This window comes from Pygocentrus nattereri, chromosome 19 (genome assembly GCF_015220715.1).
Source record: "Pygocentrus nattereri isolate fPygNat1 chromosome 19, fPygNat1.pri, whole genome shotgun sequence".
Classification (NCBI taxonomy): Eukaryota; Metazoa; Chordata; class Actinopteri; order Characiformes; family Serrasalmidae; genus Pygocentrus; species Pygocentrus nattereri.
Window position 1 is genome coordinate 33,788,366 of NC_051229.1, and position 19,403 is coordinate 33,807,768.

General features: G+C 39.9%; 2 protein-coding genes across 3 annotated transcripts in view; both read right to left on the reverse strand.

Annotated features, from left to right (window-relative positions):
* arhgef2 (rho/rac guanine nucleotide exchange factor (GEF) 2) overlaps nucleotides 1-7,024 on the reverse strand; it is a 97,640-nt gene extending 90,616 nt beyond the window's left edge. The window contains exon 1 of the mRNA XM_017691787.2: nucleotides 6,769-7,024. The gene's annotated coding sequence lies outside the window, so the exon portion shown is untranslated. The remainder of the gene's footprint in view (nucleotides 1-6,768) is intronic.
* Nucleotides 7,025-11,704: 4,680 nt separating this feature from the next.
* LOC108424041 (death-associated protein kinase 2-like) overlaps nucleotides 11,705-19,403 on the reverse strand; it is a 36,935-nt gene continuing 29,236 nt past the window's right edge. For both annotated transcript variants that reach the window (XM_017691789.2, XM_037531206.1), the window contains exons 6-12: nucleotides 18,524-18,572; nucleotides 16,770-16,796; nucleotides 16,067-16,219; nucleotides 15,937-15,982; nucleotides 15,715-15,804; nucleotides 14,994-15,077; nucleotides 11,705-12,732 (exon numbers count right to left, since the gene is read on the reverse strand). In XM_017691789.2, the coding sequence (XP_017547278.1) occupies nucleotides 12,652-12,732; nucleotides 14,994-15,077; nucleotides 15,715-15,804; nucleotides 15,937-15,982; nucleotides 16,067-16,219; nucleotides 16,770-16,796; nucleotides 18,524-18,572 (530 nt within the window). In that variant the 3' untranslated portion in view covers nucleotides 11,705-12,651. The remainder of the gene's footprint in view (nucleotides 12,733-14,993; nucleotides 15,078-15,714; nucleotides 15,805-15,936; nucleotides 15,983-16,066; nucleotides 16,220-16,769; nucleotides 16,797-18,523; nucleotides 18,573-19,403) is intronic.

Genomic DNA, 19,403 nt, shown 5'->3' on the forward strand with positions numbered 1-19,403 from the left:
TGTTACTGTTCATGTGTGCATGTATGTGGGAGCTGAGATGGGTGGTAGAGAATGGAAAATGTGACAGGATTCGCTGATTCCACATCCCCTCATACGCAGTGTGAAACAACACATTAACTGAGTGGAGCTGAGGCAGCAATGACAAGACTGATAGAGTCCAGCTCAGAGTGGCACCATCCATCCACACCAAACCTCTTCTACATCATCATGTGTAGGACTGTCAGTATATATATATATATATATATATATATATATATATATATATATATATATATATATACATACATAGACATAACGTGTGTGTGTGTGTGTAGGATAAAAATTTATTTTCCTGATGAATCAGCAATGATTAGTTAATTTGCATGATGATAATGCATAGGGCTTGGTATCATTCAAACTTTTTTGATACTGACTTGACAATATTGGTTTTTGAAATATATTTTATAATACAAACTGTTAAATATTATATGGTGTCATTGCAGGTTTTTTGCATACAGTTAGTCAGTAAAATAAAACAGATCAGAAACAGTGCAAACTTACTTGGAAAAATAGTTACTTTGACTTCCAAGTTAAGACCTTTTTCTAATTCTCCTGGAAAGCTTTGAATTTAAAGACACAATGTTTTTGTCCAACATGGTCTCCAAAATGGTAGCTTTACAGGAGCAGGAAAAAACATACCTTACTTTCAACATAAGTCAATGGAACTAGACTTTTTTCCAAGTAAAACTGGAGACACGAAAGTTTTGTTCTGACAGCAGCAATATACACACTATATTTCCAAAAGTATTCAGTCACCCATACAAATCACTGAATTCAGGTGTTCCAGTCACTTCCATGGCCACAGGTGAATAAAACCAAGTACCTAGGCCTGCAGACTGCTCTACAGACACTAGTGAAAGAATGGGTCACTCTCAGGAGCTCAGTGAATTCCAGCGTGGTACCGTGATAGGATGCCACCTGTGCAACAAGTCCAGTCATGAAATTTCCTCACTACCAAATATTCCACAATCAACTGTCAGTGGTATTATAACAAGGTGGAAGCGATTGGGAACGACAGCAACTCAGCCACGAAGTGGTCGGCCACGTAAAATGACAGAGCGAGGTCAGCGGATGCTGAGGTGCATAGTATGCAGAGGTTGGCAACTTTCTGCGGAGTCCATCGCTACAGACCTCCAAACTTCATGTAGTCTTCAGATTAGCTCAAGAACAGCGTAGAGAGCTTCATGGAATGGGTTTCCATGGCCAAGCAGCTGCATCCAAGCCTTACATCACCAAGCACAGTTAAAAGCATTGAATGCAGTGGTGTAAAGCGCCATCACTGGACATTAGAGCAGTGGAGACATGTGTTCTCTGGAGTGAGGAATCACACTTCTCCATCTGGCAATCTGATGAATGAGTCTGGGTTTGGCGGTTGCCAGGAGATCAGTACTTGTCAGACTGCATTGTGCCAAGTGTAAAGTTTGGTGGAGGGGGGATTATGGTGTGGGGTTGGTTTTCCGGAGTTGGGCTTGGCCCCTTAGTTCCAGTGAAAGGAACTCTTAATGCTTCAGCAGACCAAGAGATTTTGGACAATTTTATGCTTCCAATGTTGTGGGAACAGTTTGGGGACAGCCTCTTCCTGTTCCAGCATGACTGTGCACCAGTGCACAAAGCAAGGTCCATAAAGACATGGATGAGCGAGTTTGATGTGGAAGAACTTGACTGGCCTGCACAGAGTCCTGATCTCAACCTGATAGAACACCTTTGGGATAAATTAGAGCGGAGACTGTGAGCCAGGCCTTCTCGTCCAACATCAGTGACATCACATATGCGCTTCTGGAAGAATGGTCAAAAATTCCCATAAACACACTACTAACCCTTGTGGAAAGCCTTCCCAGAAGGGAAGAAGAGTTGAAGCTGTTGTAGCTGCAAAGGGTGGGCCGACACCATATTAAACCCTATGGATTAAGAATGAGATGAGCAAATACTTTTGGAAATATAGTGTATCTGTAAGCATGTCTACAACTATAACCTATTCTTTTTGTCTTTAATATGAATTCTTTTTTACTAGTTCGCAGAATTATCTATTCCAGTCACAATATGCATCATGGTACTTATCAGTGTAAAGCTCAAAAGCTATGTATTTGAGGTGCTGCTGTTTGTTCATCTGTTTTTCAGACTGGTGATGTTGATAGCTTATCAGCCAGTCAGCTGTCTAGATTTTCAAACAGGTATCTAAGATGTACACACCTATTATTTGTCTATTTTGGTTGTAACATGAGCTGGGAAACTACCCTAGAGTTGTATTTGAACATTGCTGCTACATTTATACCACATGAGTCATTTACTACGAGTAAATGTAGTATCTATATTAAGGGAAACCGCACAAATTTCTGAATTTGTGAATAATTAAACCATTGTGATGTAAACAGAGTCATTCAGAGTGGTTTGGTGTGAAACGATCCTTTCTAGGGAGAGTCAGAACTTGTTGAGTCAGAATTGTTCACAGTGGTGGTGATAGGAACCAGATGTCCACCTCTAAAAGCTCCCTCACAGAAAGTTAATGGTTGTGTATACCCCACCTAATGTCTTATCTCCAATGGACTGGTGACCTGTCCGGGGTGTATCCAGCCTTCCACCCAGTGACTGCTGGGATAGGCTCCAGCTCCCACAAGGATAAGCGGCTTAGAAAGTGTGTGTGTGTGTGTTACATGCTAGTTTTGTGATAAAGTTTTGGCCTAAAATGTATTTTAATCAATTTATTTTAATCTATTCACTGTGGAGGGATACATAAAAGGTGTTCTAAGCCAAAATAGTCCCCAAAGAAAATACTTTTCTTCAGATTTACCACTATTTTAGCACCATTAACACTACAAATAAACACGCAGAAGACAGTTTTGAATGCTTAAAAAAATGGCTATATTTGTGTTGCAGACCTGGTGACCCCTGGTTCCTATCACCACCACTGTACAGACATACACTGCATACATTGGGTAAAATATCTGTAAACCACTTCGTCTTATAGTTTCTTCTAAGCAGTAAACATGTTGAATGTCCTACTTCTCTTATTACCACTATGTCTGTTAGCTTCTCTACAATGAACATTATCACAACCAACTATACTGAATGTCTCGGTTTATATTTCAATGACTGAGTGATGCAGACATTTTGGAAATTCAGTTGAGTTCCCCTTTAAGTAAACATAGATCAAAAGCATAATGGCTAATCAGCCAATTTGGCTGCTTTAGGCTTGTACTTGAACAGCTATTTACAAGAACAAGAAAAAAATGTTTAAATTGTTAATCGCTATTTATTATGTGATGATTTTTATGAATGTGACAGCCAGACTTGGAATGAAATACATTAACTTACATCAAAATTTGAGAGCTATAAATTTACTATTTTTGGAGACACCTGGGTTTATTTGGACAGCAGTGATGTAAACCAATAACCGTTTTCTTTTTGCATAAAATAAACAGTAAAGAATACTACATACTACATATGTCAGGTGTATAGCACAGAAACATAATACTGAACTATACGTCATTAGCATCTTGAACAAGATGACGGACCCTAACTGAACAGACGAAAAGCCAGCGCTGAGTGTGGCATCAGGTGACACATCTGCTTATTATCTACTGCTCATATATCTCTTCCTTCCAGTAACTCAGCCTCAGGGCTCAAAGACAAGCATCAGCGTCAGGGGCGCAATGCCCCCCCCCCCGCCAAGCACAGGGCTGTGGAGCAGAACTGCGTGCTCGGCAGTGATGGAGCTCCACCAGCCATCTTTGGCATGAGTTGAAGATCAATACCTGACCTCACTAATGCTTTTGTGGCTGAATGCAATCAACTTTGCACAGCAATGTTCCGACATCTGATATAAAACCTTCCCAGAAGAATAGACATTTTGGGACACACCGTGCATGGCAACAGTACTGGCGTACTCCAGTATTAAAGGGGAAGTCCACTGATTTTAAAAAATGCTTGCATAGTTCTGTCGCTGTGATGTAAACAAAGTCATTCGGAGTGGTCTGTCATGAAAAGGTTCATTGTAGAGAAACCTACTGACTCAGATTTCTTTAAAGTGGTGGTCATGGGAACCAGGTGTCACATTGTCTACAACGCAAAGATAGCCATTTTATTTTCTATCCAACCTACAAGTGTTCTGATGTTTCATGTGTAATGCTGGTGATGGTAAAACAGTGAAAAATCTGAAAAGAAAATGTTTTCTCTGGGGACTATGTTGCCTCACGATGGCTAGGATAAACCATTCCATCATGAATGGATTAAAATAAATGGATTAACAAGACATTTTAGGCCAAAACTTCACCACAAAATTAACATAAAACAATGACATCAGACAGTGTTCGTAATCATTTTGTGTAATAATTTTCTGTGACCATTTTTAGAGGCGGATGCCCGGTTCCTATCACTACCACTGTGAACAATTCTGACTCATCAAGTTTCTCTAGCACATCAAACCACTCTGAATGACTTTGTTTACATCTTAACCATTTAAACATGTAGAAATTTTGAAAGATTGCCGGAGTTCCCCTTTAAGTTCTACTCTAAATACTGTCTAAATACTGAGCATGTTTGAGCACAAAAAGAAAGGACTGTGGTGTACAGGTGGAGGTGGTAGTGAGGGTTTGCCTGTGAAGACAATCATAAGGGCTGTTTTGACACATAATGACAGGTATGCAGGAAGTGAGCCGGGTCGTCTTCTTTTCCACCCGATTATTCTCGCGCTCTCCAAACAACCCTTTTTTGTTTGCTTTGTTTTCCTCTGCTGAAGCTCGGACAAACACTCAAATGGATGTCTTCCTGACTGCGATTGTTTCCACTTTCTTCCTAACTGCAAATGTTCCACTGGTGGGTGAAGACTGAGGCCAAACGCAGACATGAGTAATCATGAAACACCTTCGTACGGATACTCCTAAGCATATAGGGTGCCAGCACACAGATCTTCCGTCATGTAGACATTGTTCCTGCAAACAAATGTAAAACCTGCCAATTAGGCCATGACTGGGCCTGAAAGCAAACACTGCAAGTAAACTACCACATCCTTATTTTTCAAGGATCCAGCCAGCTCCAGAAGAGGCTGGCTGTGTATCAGTGGCTGAAGGTTTGTGGTCATTTTTTATGGCACTGGAATGTCTTAAAGGGACCATATAATGGATGAGTGAGTTTACCTTGCTTTTGTTGAGGGAAAAGAAGTTCTCAGAGTAGTACACAAACATTGCGCACATGTTTAAAATGCACCATCTGCAAGAATAGCCCATATGAATTAACTATTTCTGTGATGTCATAAGAACCAGCCTGTATACATACACACACACATATATCTATCTCTATATATATCTATATCTATCTCCATCTCTCTCTCTCTCTCTCTCTCTCTCTCTCTCTCTATCTATATATACACATACACACATGCACACGCACACACTCACTGGCCACTTTAATAGGTACACATTGCTAGCAAAAGGTTGGACCCTCTTTTGCCTTCAGAACTGCCTTAATTCTTTGTGGCGTACTTTCAACAAGGTGTTGGAAATATTCCTCAGAGATTTTGGTTGGTTATTTGAGTTACTGTTGTCTTTCTATCATCTGGAACCAGTCTGCTCATTCTCCTCTGACCTCTCACATCAACAAGGCATTTTTGTCCACGCAACTGACCGCTCACTGGATATTTTCTCTTTTTCGGACCGTTCTCTGTAAACCCTAGAGATGGTTGTGCGTGAAAATCCCAGTAGATCAGCAGTTTCTGAAATACTCAGACCAGCCCGTCTGGCACCAACAACCTCGCCACGTTGAAAGCCACTTAAATCCCCTTTCTTCCCCGTTCTGATGCTCGGTCTGCACTTCAGCAAGTTGTCTTGACCACCTCTACATGCCTAATTGCATTGAGTTGCGGCCGTGTGATTGGCTGATCAGCTATTTGTGTTAACAAGCAACTGAACAGGTTGAACCTAATAAAGTGACCGGTGAGTGTATATATGTGTTCTACGCGATTTTCTATTGGTCCATTCGTCATGATTTTTTTAAAACTATACATACATACATATATATGTATGCAGCACTTCAGCCTGCACATTCACCATGAAGTTATAAGTAGTGTTTCAGTTCGGAGTCATTTTTGAGTGAAACTCCACACAGGGCAGCCAATCAGAACACAGAACAGAGCTCATTTACATACAGGAAAGGCTAGTTTAACTCTATGTCTGAGGGATAAAGAGAGGTTGGAAAACGGCCATGTGAAAACGAATTATGGCTATTTTTGGTACATGTTTAGTTACACACCACCTGTTGAACGTTCAGGTGATTTACAACAGGACTAAAACAATGCAACAGTCCGGCTCAGGTGACGCGGGCTGCGTGCAACACCGCATACGATCACACTAAATAACATGTCAACAACAGAACAGCACCGACAGAAGTCCTTTCATTAGTGTCGTATGTGTAGTATAGCAACATGTGGTCTTGGACTCACCTATGGTGATCATTTTTCAATGAGGCATTGCCACGAATCAATATACTGAAGCCACGAGTTCACCATGCCACACATACGTTTTAGTCACAAAGCAGTATCAGAAGCCTTCTTATAATGTGAGTTAGCCATCAAATTCCCAAGAGTGCTGGGAAAAAAACCCATCATAACAAACTAATGTTTAGTGTGTCTAATCTGTTTCAGAGGAGAGCCCTGTGTAAGCAGTATCCCAGAACATTTTACCTCAGAAAGAGCAGCGAAACCGAGATATGAGAATCACTGAAGCAGCCCTGACTCACCTGTGGTTGTAAGGTGCGAGACTGAGGGGGAATTTCTTATCTCCGACTCCCACAGCTGCTCCACTCAGAGGTTACAGCGGCGCCGCTACTGCCGTCGGTTTTAAGAAGCATTTTTACAGCGCACAGCGGCTCTCTTTCACTAATACAGTGCGTCTGCACCCCAGTTAGCCGCACTCTACCTGGCCGAAACCGCCGCTCCTCTCAGGTGTCGCTGGCCGCGTCATTCGATCCCCTCGCGCAAACCGGTTCGCCTTCGTGCGCTCAGGTGCACCAGAGAAGGCGGTACAGTCCGGCCTGCGTCCAAAGCTCACTCGCTCACTCCCTCCCTTACGCCCTACCTAGAGCACATGTGTGGGAGGTCGACAGGGGCAACAAGGCGACGATTAGGCGCACTAGTTTCGAAGACGCTGTATGACGTCAGCGGCCCTGAGGAGCGGAGTAGACTAACTAGTTATGTTTCCTCAGTTTACCCATGCTTAGAACCAACCCTATAGTTGTTCTACTCGAGTCCTTTTATGTGGAATGTCCCCCTCACCAAGCCCCTCTATTGTCTTTAACACAGAACAAAAGGACCTCAAATAAAGAAGAACAGGAGAGAACTAACTCAAAGGGGAATTCCACCAATTTCTCAAAATCTCTAAATGATTTACTCCTTGAGGTGTGAAGAGGGTCATTCAGGGTGGTTTTGCAGGAAGTGTTCCACTGTAGAGAAACTAGCAGGCTCAGATTTCTTTATAGTGGTGGTGATAGGAACCAGGGGTCGCAATGTCTATATATGATATAAATATATGACCATTTTATTTATCGTCCAAAACCACCAGCAACCCTGCATGTGCCTTCTGAGTTTTTGTGTAAAACCGATGATGACAAAATAATCATAAATCCGAAAACTATGTTTTCTTTGGGGACTATTTTGCCTAACAACACCCCATATGTACCCCCTCCCTCAACAAATGGATTAAAATAAATGAACTAAGATGCATTTTAAGCCCAAACTTTATCACAAATTTACTAAGGAAGCTTTTAGAGGTTGATATCTGGTTCCTGTCACCACCTTTATGAGCAATTCTGCCCTAGCAAGTTTCTCTGAAATGGTGCATTTCGCATCAAACCACTCTGAATGACTTTGTTTACATCTCTACTATTTAAATATGCAGACTTTTTTGAAAGATGGGTGGATTTGCCCTTTAAGCAAGCTGTTAGTAGCTACCTTTACTTCTGCTCAAGTCTTTAAATCAGTCACAATTGGTGAAATCAGTTAAGCGTGCTAGATACCGGCCCTCCGGGACCACAGCTGTGCAGCCCAGCTCTGTGGTCACAGCTTGCCCTTTAGGAATAGCCTATTCAATGAGGGTGGGGAATTGTGCAACTCCAGCATGGGCAGTGTTTGGAATCTAGAGTGAAAAGCTTCTTTATTCTTTTTCTACCTCCTTCTCTTTCGGCAAGAATGCTGAGCCTGTCGATATCGAAAGTGCTCATACTGCCATCATCACCCAACATCTCTTCCTACAGTAGAAGACATGTTCAGTCAAACGAACAAGAGGACATTTTACTCATGTTGTCTAACAACAGTGGAAGGGAATATGAATGTAGCCTTGATTCTATGAAATCTCCACTCAGTTTACATTATCTGCAGGCATTATATCAGCATGCTTGTTTAGCACTCTTCATATCTTGTAAACAGATCGTCAAGACTTCTTTTCTGTTCTTAGACTAATGTAGGAGGGCTTCTTATCTAATTATCTATGATAAGATGCAAACAAAGCAGCTCTGTCTCTTCAGAATTCTGACTGTTGTTTTTCCTGTCTGTGAATTCAAGCAGAGCAGCATCCAGTATCATGACACCTTGATTTAAGAGCAAAGTACAACTTTGAACTTCAAAGTTTCAAAGCAGACCTCTCTCTCAGTCCATTTGGCTCATATACACATATTGCCAAAAGTATTCAGTCACCCATTCAAACCATTGAATTCAAGTGGTCCAATCACTTCCATGGCCACAGGTGAATAAAACCAAGCCCTAGGCCTGCAGACTGCTTCTACAAGCTTTAGTGAAAGAATGGGTCGCTCTCAGGAGCTCAGTGAATTCCAGCGTGGTACCGTGATCGGATGCCGCCTGTGCAACAAGTCCAGTTGTGAAATTTCCTCACTACTAAATATTCCCCAGTCAACTGTCAGTGGTATTATAACAAGGTGGAAGCGATTGAGAACGACAGCAACTCAGTCACAAAGTGGTCGACCACGGAATTTGCCAACTTTCTGCAGAGTCAATCACTACAGACCTCCAAAGTTCATGTGGCCCTCAGATTAGCTCAAGAACAGCATAGAGAGCTTCATGGAATGGGTTTCCATGGCCGAGCAGCTGCATCCAAGCCTTACATCACCAAGCGCAGTTCAAAGCATTGAATGCAGTGGTGTAAAGTGCTGCCACTGGACTCCGGAGCAGTGGAGATGTGTTCTCTGGAGTGACCAATCACGTTTCTCCATCTGGCAATCTGATGGACGAGTCTGGGTTTGGGAGTTGCCAGAAGAACAGTACTTGTCTGACTGCACTGTGCCAAGTGTAAAGTTTGGTGGAGGGGGGATCATGGTATGGGGCTGTTTTTCAGGAATTGGGCTCAGCTCCTTAGTTCCAGTGAAAGGAACTCTTAATGCTTCAGCAGACCAAGAGATTTTGGACAATTTCATGCTCCCAACTTTGTGGGAACAGTTTGGGAACGGCCCCTTCCTGTTCCAACATGGCTGCACACCAGTGCACAAAGCAAGGTCCATAAAGACATGGATGAGTGAGTTTGGTGTGGAAGAACTTGACTGGCCTACGCAGAGTCCTGAGCTCAACCCAGTATAACACCTTTGGGATGAATTAGAGTGGAGACTGCCAGCCAGGCCTGTTTATAGCGTTTATGCTGTTTGAACTGCTGCTGAAACACAGTTAGTGTGTTTGGTGATATGATATTATGCTGGTGTGCATGCTGGGGATTGTAGTGCAGTGCATTGTAAAACGAGCTAAGAGAAATTCAAAATAATTTTGAGGGCTGGGTAGGATTGTGCCACAGGCCTAATCTGGCCCCCAGGCCATGTGCTAGACACATAACGTTTAGGGTTTCAACTGTTAACACAGTAGAATTGTTCTGTGTATTCAGTACCTGTACAGCTTCTCGTCTGCTTTTGGATATAGTTTTTTTTTTTTTTTTTTTGCAAAGCACATGTTTTTACAGAATATTTATAAAACTGTTAGTTCCAATCCTAAAATCCAATTGTCTGAGCCTCATTCTAAGATGTGTTCTCAATATCCTACATCCATGACAGCCTAATCATGAAAAATCTGTGTTCATGAAATAATCTTTGACTGTAACCTTTGACTTGCTCACATGGACCAATGAGTGCATTGAAGATCCAGTTTTGTTTAAACTGAGAGGCTGAAAAACTTCGTCTTAACTAGAACTAGGCTGATCAGCTAGCTATCAGGCTAAATTATAGCTACCAAGTTAAACAACACCTCTATTACTATCACAGTCTTGAATTAAAATACTTACTGTACGACACACTGACAATATAAAAGACCAGAGAAATTGTTGCTTGAAATGTCCATTTTTTAAGTCCGATCTACCTTAAAAAGCACAATGCAAAGTGTTGAATGGAGTGGTGTAAAGCCCCACCACTGGACTCTAGAGCAGTGGAGACGTGTTCTCTGGAGTGACCAATTACGCTTCTCTGTCTGGTAATCCGCTGGACGAGTCTGGGTTTGGCGGTTGCCAGGACATCGGTACTTGTCTGACTGCATTCTGCCATGTGTAATGTTGGTGGAGGGGGGATTATGGTGTGGGGTTTTCAGGAGTTGGGCTCCAGTGAAAGGAGCTCTTAAAGCTTCAGCAGACCAAGAGATTTTGGACAATTTTATGCTCTCAACTTTGTGGGAACAGTTTGGGGACGGCCCCTTCCTGTTCCAGCATGAATGCGCAACAGTGCGAGCCAGGCCTTCTCGTCCGACATCAGTGACCTCACAAATACGCTTCTGGAAGAATGGTCAAAAGGATTTACCACCTGAAACAATGGCTTTTTTTAGGCCTCAGGCTTTTTGACTTTGAAAGTTTCAAAGAGAATGTATGGTTTCTCTTTGTTGATTAGTCATACAGTTAAATTCATTTTTCTCATAAACTCAAATATTTTTTGAAATGCATTTACAAAATATAAATACACAATATTAAAAAATGGAAGAATGGTCAAAAATTCCCATAAACACACTCCTAAACCTTGTGGAAAGCCTTCCCAGAAGAGTCAAACCCAGCTTGAATCTCAAGCCGCTTGCTACTCCCTGAATGATATATAAGACCTGAAACTCTAGTGGCACTACCTGTCCAGTATGGAATTGTGCACAGTGTGGAAGTGGCTGAATCAAAAACGACTATGTGATGGACATATTATGCACTTTTTGGGTGCAGGAGACAGTATTTTATCTCCTACATTGTGCACTTTGTAGGGGGCAGGGATTGAGACATCACCATTAGCATGGTGTTAATATAAAACTGGAAATTGCATAGAGATGCTAATGGAAGTTACCCTTGTCCTCACTGTGGTACTTTTGTGAACAAATAAACAGTGCAATCTTATGATATGTTCATTAGTATATGATAAAAAGTTAATAAGTTAACAAAATGACTGCTATGTACAGTGATGGGCAACTGTCCTTTTAGCAGTACATGGTTGCTTAGCAGCAACAACTAATAAACCTAAAGGACATTTGGCAGAAACATTCATTATTCCAATTATTATCAATTATAACCTACATTTTTTTACTAAAAATGTGCATTTTATATGTTTTTAAAAACAATAGTATAAAAGCAATTAGCCACTTGAGGTCATGCATTACAGCAATGTTAAAATCACCGTAAAGCACGGCCTCTTATGGACTACTGCTTTAACGAAGAAGCACATAACCTTTTGTTCCACAAATATTTTATTTAATAGAATAAAAATGAACCATTTTCCTTGAGACACAACTTTCAACTTTGCTAAAACACAATCAGAGGAATTATGAGACTCCAAACTCTACTTCAAATGAGGCACTGTGTGTGCTAGCTTTAGCTGGCATGCTACACAAACAAGGTCCTCCAACATAAAAAGTATTAACACTCAGGTTCCACCAAGACACATGGAACATAATTTCCCAATCTTATCCTAGAAGTAAAATGTGCTCAGATGGTAAACGGTCTAACAGTTCACATGCTGTTTAATGACCAAGATAACCTTAAGGCCGCTTAGGATATTAGCATAAAACATTAGCATGCTAGTTGTTTTGTTTGCCCCCGCAAGAACGTGCCACTGAAATATCATTAATGAATTATGAATGTAAACATAAACAAAAGACACTCTTCAAGATCAAGACATAAAAAAACTACTTCAAAAGCGAGTCCATGTACAAGTTAAAGTTATTTTATATTATATGAGGGGTATTTTCAGTTTGAGTAGGTTGTGGTCTCAGATATTGATGAAGTGGTCTCCTCTTCTTAAATTCAAACAAGGATTTACCACATGAAACAACGGCTTTTTTTAGGCTTCAGGCTTTTTGACTTTGAAAGTTTCAAAGAGAATGTATGGTTTCTCTTTGTTGATTAGTCATACAGTTAAATTCATTTTTCTCATAAACTCAAATATTTTTTGAAATGCATTTACAAAATATAAATACACAATATTAAAACCCCTTTAAAAATGTATAATGATAGTTGCACATATGGCTATGATACAAATCAGTGGAAGGTAAAGTGTGAATAAACTGTGAATTTTGATGGATTCAGTCTGCAAGAATAGAAATCTTTGGGATACTGTATGACCTTATGTATTTCATCTGAACAATGGACGCTAATGAACTGTGGGCAGAACTGCTGCTCAGGAACTGCTGCTCAGTCTGCGGCGGATGAGGGAGGCTGGCTTGGTCTCTATGTCCTCTTGGTCACTCTCACAGCTTCTCTGGAGGGGCAGAAACAAACACATGGTTACATTCTCTCTCAGCTCCCTTTATGAAATACATCATAATCTACTGGCTCCCCACCCAGACCTCAAAGATGATCAGTCACGCCACACTTTTCTTCTTTCCCTGCTCCCATCAAACTGTTAATAAGCACTTGTTTCTCCATCTCAAGTGTTTTTGACTCTTTGTTAAGATACTTTAGATAGAACAGAGCAAAGGTTTTGGCTTTTTTTGTAGCCAATGTTCCTGTAAGGCTTATACAATCAAGCAAAGACAGAAAGGTATAGGAAAATAAAACAAAGACAAAAAAACATATATCGCTGAGTTAACGGAAAAACCTTGTATGTCCATTTTTGTTGGTTTTGTTACATATGCAGTCTAGGAAACCTCTTGTTAGACATTGCATTAAAATTTCATGATAAATGGGCCAACAGCAATAGTCCAAAATTTTTTTACATTAACTCCCATTATAAGTTAAGAAGGCTTTTTTTGCATCTCCTGTAAAGCCAAACACACACACATATACATATACATATCTATATATATATATATATCTATATATCTATATATATCTATATATATATCTATATATCTATATATATCTATATATATATACATATATATATATATATATATATATATATATATATATATATATATATATATATACATACACATATACATACACACACACACACACACACATATATATATATATATATATATATATATATATATATATATATATATATATATATATAATCACATCCAGTGTTTAAGTGATACTTTTTTTGATCCCACAACTGGGGAAATTCCACCTCCACATTTAACCCACCCGTGAAGTGAAACACCACATACACACTAGTGAACACACACACTAGGTGGCAGTGAGCACACTTGCCCGGAGCAGTGGGCAGCCCTATCCACAGCGCCCGGGGAGCAGTTGGGTTTAGGTGTCTTGCTCAATGACACCTCAGTCATGGACTATCGGCCCTGGGGATCAAACCGGCAACCTTCCGGTCACAGGGCCAGATCCCTAACCTCCAGCCCACGACTGCCAACTGACATTTAAGCATATTGTTAACAAAATTAAAGAAGAAATAGACACTGTCTTTTTCTGCTAGGCCAATAAACACAGTCACTCAAATTTCACTTGCTGATACAAATTTTAATAATAGTTTAAAAGTTGAGCTTTTGGTGATATTGTTGCTTTTCTCATTTTTTTTCCAAACCAATTATAGAAAAATTAAGTTTTTCAAAATATCTGCATAATTCAATCTCTGACATGTAAACAAAGACAATCAGACAGCTGAAATGCTCTGTTTATAAAAACTTGCCACCTCAGATTTTACAGTGGTGGTGATAGGAACCAGTGGTCACCATGTCTACAATGCTGGCAGTAAATGTACATATTGCTGTTGTCAGAAGAAAACCTCATATCTCCAAAATAGCAACTTTACAGGAGAAGGAAAAAGACCTACTTTACTTCTGAATCAATGGAACCAGAATTTTTTCCAGGTCGTTCTGGGTTGTTTCTGTTGGTCCATGAAATTTACACACAATGGCCAAGAGGCAAAAACTGAAAAATGACAAAAAGGTAGATACGAGGTTTTGTTCCGACAAGAATGATATGTGCTCTGAGTTTCTATGTGTAAGAATGAAAATGATATAATAAATGTAAATCTATAAAAATTATGTTTTCTCTGGAGACGTTTTTGCCTTACAACATTAAACACATCAGGTGTCCCACCAGTTTCCTATTATCAGCCAGGTGAACAACTCTGAGTCAGCAAGTTTCTCTACAATGGAGCAATTCAGATCAAACCACACTGTAAACAAACAGTCTTTACATCTCAATGATACAATTATGCAGAAAATTTGGAAAAATTGCCGGATTTACTCTGTAGACGTCTGAATTTAGTTCCACACATTTAGACATGACATTGTTACGTTGGTTCAGAATCTGCATTGCTTTGCGAGTCTCAGTGTCACATCTTTGACTCTGGAGCTTTGGCTCAAGTGTCTTACAGAAGAACAGACTCAACAAACTTCAGTTCCTATGTTAATTACTGCTGGATGTTCTACACAGTTCTATGTGTACTTTAACTCAAGTTGTTTTTGGAGAGGTACAGTTACTTCAGTCACTATATCACCAGAGTAATGATACTTTACTGGGGCAGGGCCTCTGGGGGCTGCATAAAAAGCCACAAGCTGCAGGAGACAATATCCATCCAAAAACTTAATTTAATGTAAGCCTTACCAGCTCCTCGTCCTCCTTAGCCCTCTTACATAGCAGCTGAAGACGGGACAGTCTGTTGCACGCCCACACCATATTATAGGACATCTGAAAACAAGCAGAAGGCTCAGGCTTTAGGGGCCTACATTGTAAAACAGTCCAAACATAAGTAACCGACTTGCCTTCAAATTTGGACCTCATTGCACTTCTGTTAGGAAGTTAAAAGAAGAATAATCTGTGTTTTACATTCTGTTAACCCATTAACTGTCCCAGTTTTTGCCCGAAGCGGCACACCCAACGTAAAGCAGCGCTGTTTCTACATACTTTGGACTACAGTCATGACCTTGGTCTTGTTTGAGACATAACACTCTTAACTGTCAGAATAACTGTATTATTTAATGGCATAAAGTAACAGAAACTAGAATGGAGGAGTTTATTTCTTCAAATGATTTGGGTTTTTTTAATAATTTTTTTTTACTGTGAGTGCCACATTAACCCGTTATAAGATTCTATTTTGGCTTTTAAATGAAATGAGAGCTATTAAATACACAAGATCAGATTCGGACATCAGACTAAATCCAGAAGCAATAATCCAAGAACATAATGTAGGGAAAAACAGTCTTTGTTAAAACTCCTACAACTGTTATACTTGACTTGTCTGACAGATGGCAGCGTGCTTCTAATAATATTCATCTGAAACACTCGTGCACACAGACATCACTCGGCACCACACACACACACAAACCTTCCACTTTCTTCTGGCATTGAACTTCTTGAAGTTTTTCATGTTGATAGATGAGCGGCTCCTGTTAGCAGCCTGCTTACGTGTCAGGGGCTGAGAGAGAAAGAGAGAGAGAGAGAGAGAGAGAGAGAGAGAGAGAGAGAGATTGTCATAATATGCTTCCCATAGTAATCATCATTATATTACAATGCAATTTATTCCACATTAACATTAGTCACTTCTCACCTTGATCCAAGGGTGCAATAAACATTCCTCTGCTGTCATTCTCTCACTGTGAAGAGAAAACCATCAGGTGTAACCTCATGCTAAACACTGGAAATACATTCCTTTTTTTAGGTGCTAATCTTTCAGTTACCTGGGATCTTTTATGAGAAGCTTCTCAATGAAGTCCTTGGCCATGTCGCTCGTCTGGCTAAAGTACTGGTCCTCAAATTCATACTTCATATCTACAATGTTTCTTAGTGTCTCCTCATCCGAGTCTCCTTGAAAAGGCGACATACCACTTAATCTAAACGGAAGAGGTTTGGAAAGAGGTGATGCCAAAAATATCGAAAAACAGTCATTTGAAAATATACTTAGAAAAAGTTTAATAAAATAAAAACAAGAAAACAATTTACTATAAACAAGTTACTACATACATAATAAACACACACACACACACACACACACACACACATATAACCATAATTATACGTGTATGTCGCTGCTGTCGGATCAAAACCTCATATCTCCAAAATGGTAACTTTACAGGAGAAGGAAGAAAACTACTTTACTTTTAATGTAAGTCAACGGAACCAGACATTTTTCCACGTCATTTTGGGCCATTTCTTTTGTTCTGTTCATCATCAAATTGACAAACAATGTAAAGGACAACAGGTACTTCCAAAATGTTTAAAAAACTGAATTTTTTGAACTGTCCATTCATCATGGAATTTTGATACATGGTAAAGGACAACTGGCCTTTTCCAACTATGCCAAAAAAGAAAAACTACAAAAACAGAGACATAGAGATACAAGCTTTTTTCCCAACATACAGTGACTTTATTGAATTCACTCACAGTATGTAGGTAATCACGCCGATACTCCTGTTAGGGAACATAAACGCAAGGGTCAACAGTCAAACATACACAAAGACTGACCAATAGAGATGATCTGATATGCAGTGCCGATACCGGGTCAATAAGTGCATTACGTGCTGGATCAGATATTGTAGGAAAAAAACAAATTTGATCAGATTTCGTAACAAATATAGGCATAAATATATAACACAGTTGCTTGTAGCACAACATACTATAAAGCGAACAAAAGTATGTCAGTGGTCACAACAGAAACCACATACAGCCTAGAGTCAGCCACACACGTGAGAGCCGGTTGCTATTATGTCAGCTGTGTTGAAATACACACAGGTGCAAGTGGGGGCCAGAAGTGGCCAGTGCCACCCTAGAATGAAGCATGCCCACCGTTCTGCTCATCCCAGTTATGGGAAGTGAGACAGTTAGCGACCATCAATAAAGCCACAATTATGTTAATGGTGAAAATCTGCCTCAGGGTAGTTTCAAAATAGTTCTGAGAGCGTAACGATGCTGCATTTAATAGCGTATCTTTATGACTGGCTGTGAAAGGCTAATATGCTGCTGCTGATGATGAGCGAATGTGCGCTGGGTCTGTTCAGCAGTGCTCCTCCCCAAGCTACAGTACTGTGCGAAAGTCTTAGGCACCCAAGACACATTTTCAAAATCTATTTGTGTAGTGTGTGTTTATTTAATGAGAAAAGTGTTAAAAGTTGAATAAACAAAATTGATAGAATATTAATTAATAATGCTTATATATATATATATATATATATATATAAAATAAATAAATAGCGATTTTATGAATGTGAATGTGCCCTGCAATGGACTGGCGACTTGTCCAGGGTGTATCCTGCCTTCCGCCCAATGACCGCTGGGATAGGCTCCAACAACCCCCTACACGCGCCCCCCCCCACCCAACCCCGCGACCCTGAGGGAGTAGTGGCTTAGAAAATGGATGGATAGATGAATGTTAGTGTGTTTGTTTAACCATTTCCAAGCCTCTCCTCGAGGAAGCCCAGTATTATATGTAGTTAAAAAGCAATGACTGGTTTGACCAATCAGAGCTCAGTAAATTGTGCTAATGATGTAATTGATGATATTAACGAGTCTCTGTGGCGGCTGTGAAGGTGTCAAGGAAAAATATGGACCCAAGAAATTCTCGTTACTTTTTATTGTTTTTATGTTTATTTGAATGATGAATACGACTTTATTCTAATGTATATTGTGATAAACTCACTGCTGAGGTACATTGTTTAAAAATTTGCTTAGATGCCTAAAACGTTTGCACAGTACAGTATATTATGCAGAAGTCTATGGGCCAGTAAGATGAGTGAACTATGACACATTAGTCAGCATAACATTGTAACCCCTTAAAATCACAGACTTATCATATACTAAGCCTTATTATTAAGTAACTACAGGGATTTCAATGCAAACTGATTAAGCTGTTCTTAGGTTATAGAAATGTATATTAAAACTTTGGCCATTTTAGGGACTAAATGTGCCATAACTTTAGTACTACCACATTTTAACAAAATTCAACAAAATAAGTCATTTGACCAGGAGTGTTCAAACTATTTGTAACAGCTGTAATTGGTCATTGGTCACTGGACCTTTTACACTGTATATATGTATATATAAAGAAAAGTGGCATTATGCTGTCTATACTACATATAGTTTTGAACATTCGATGCATGCTTTTCATATACAAACCATTCAGGAGGGTGTGTGTTGCTTACCACATGTCAGATGCTGTACTCAGGGGTTCATAGTTTATCACCTCAGGACCTGAGAAAACCAAAGCGAAATTAAAAATGACATGGACGAGAGAAAGAGAGAGGGCCAGGGGGATGGGGGGTGGGGGTGGGTAGAGAGAAGTTAGGCAGAGAAACAGAAAGATATACACAGCGAGAAGCACAAAGGTATTCAATTAATTGCAATATTAGGAGAAAACTAGACAGCCAAACAAAGGCACTGACAGTACTTCAATATTCTTTTGATCATTATGTTTGTGGGAATTTGTGAGCTGTCAGTGGGCTTACACTGTTGTGGCAGCCTGCCATTGTCTCAGCTTCCTGTTGAAAGAGCTCTCACTGGTAGGGCTTTGAGGTTACGCTGTTGTACTCACTACAACACCTTAAATGTGCTATCTTTGCCACATCCTGTCCTAAACCACCTCTTGCTACTGCCTCCAGAGAGCTAGTGAACATAGACCACATAGCATGGTTCAACTTTCTAAACATAACTTTGATAGCTTGGGGAAAAACTTACTCAGTTTTACGCTTACCACAAATTTTCAGCATAAAGGATTTTAGTATTTCACTGTAGCTACACGGCTAATATAGCTAGCATGTTATGAGCGCTGATTATGGCCACACGATATGCCTAAATCATCACACACTTGCTTCAAAGTGTTTCAAGCTGTTAATCTCAAAGAAACCTATGAGGTTTATGACACTGAATGATAATCTGTTGTCTATCATACAACCCCAATTCCAATGAAGTTGGGACGTTGTGTAAAACATAAATAAAAACAGAATACGATGATTTGCAAATCCTTTTCAACCTGTATTCAATTGAATACACTCAAAGACAAGATATTTAATGTTCAAACGGATA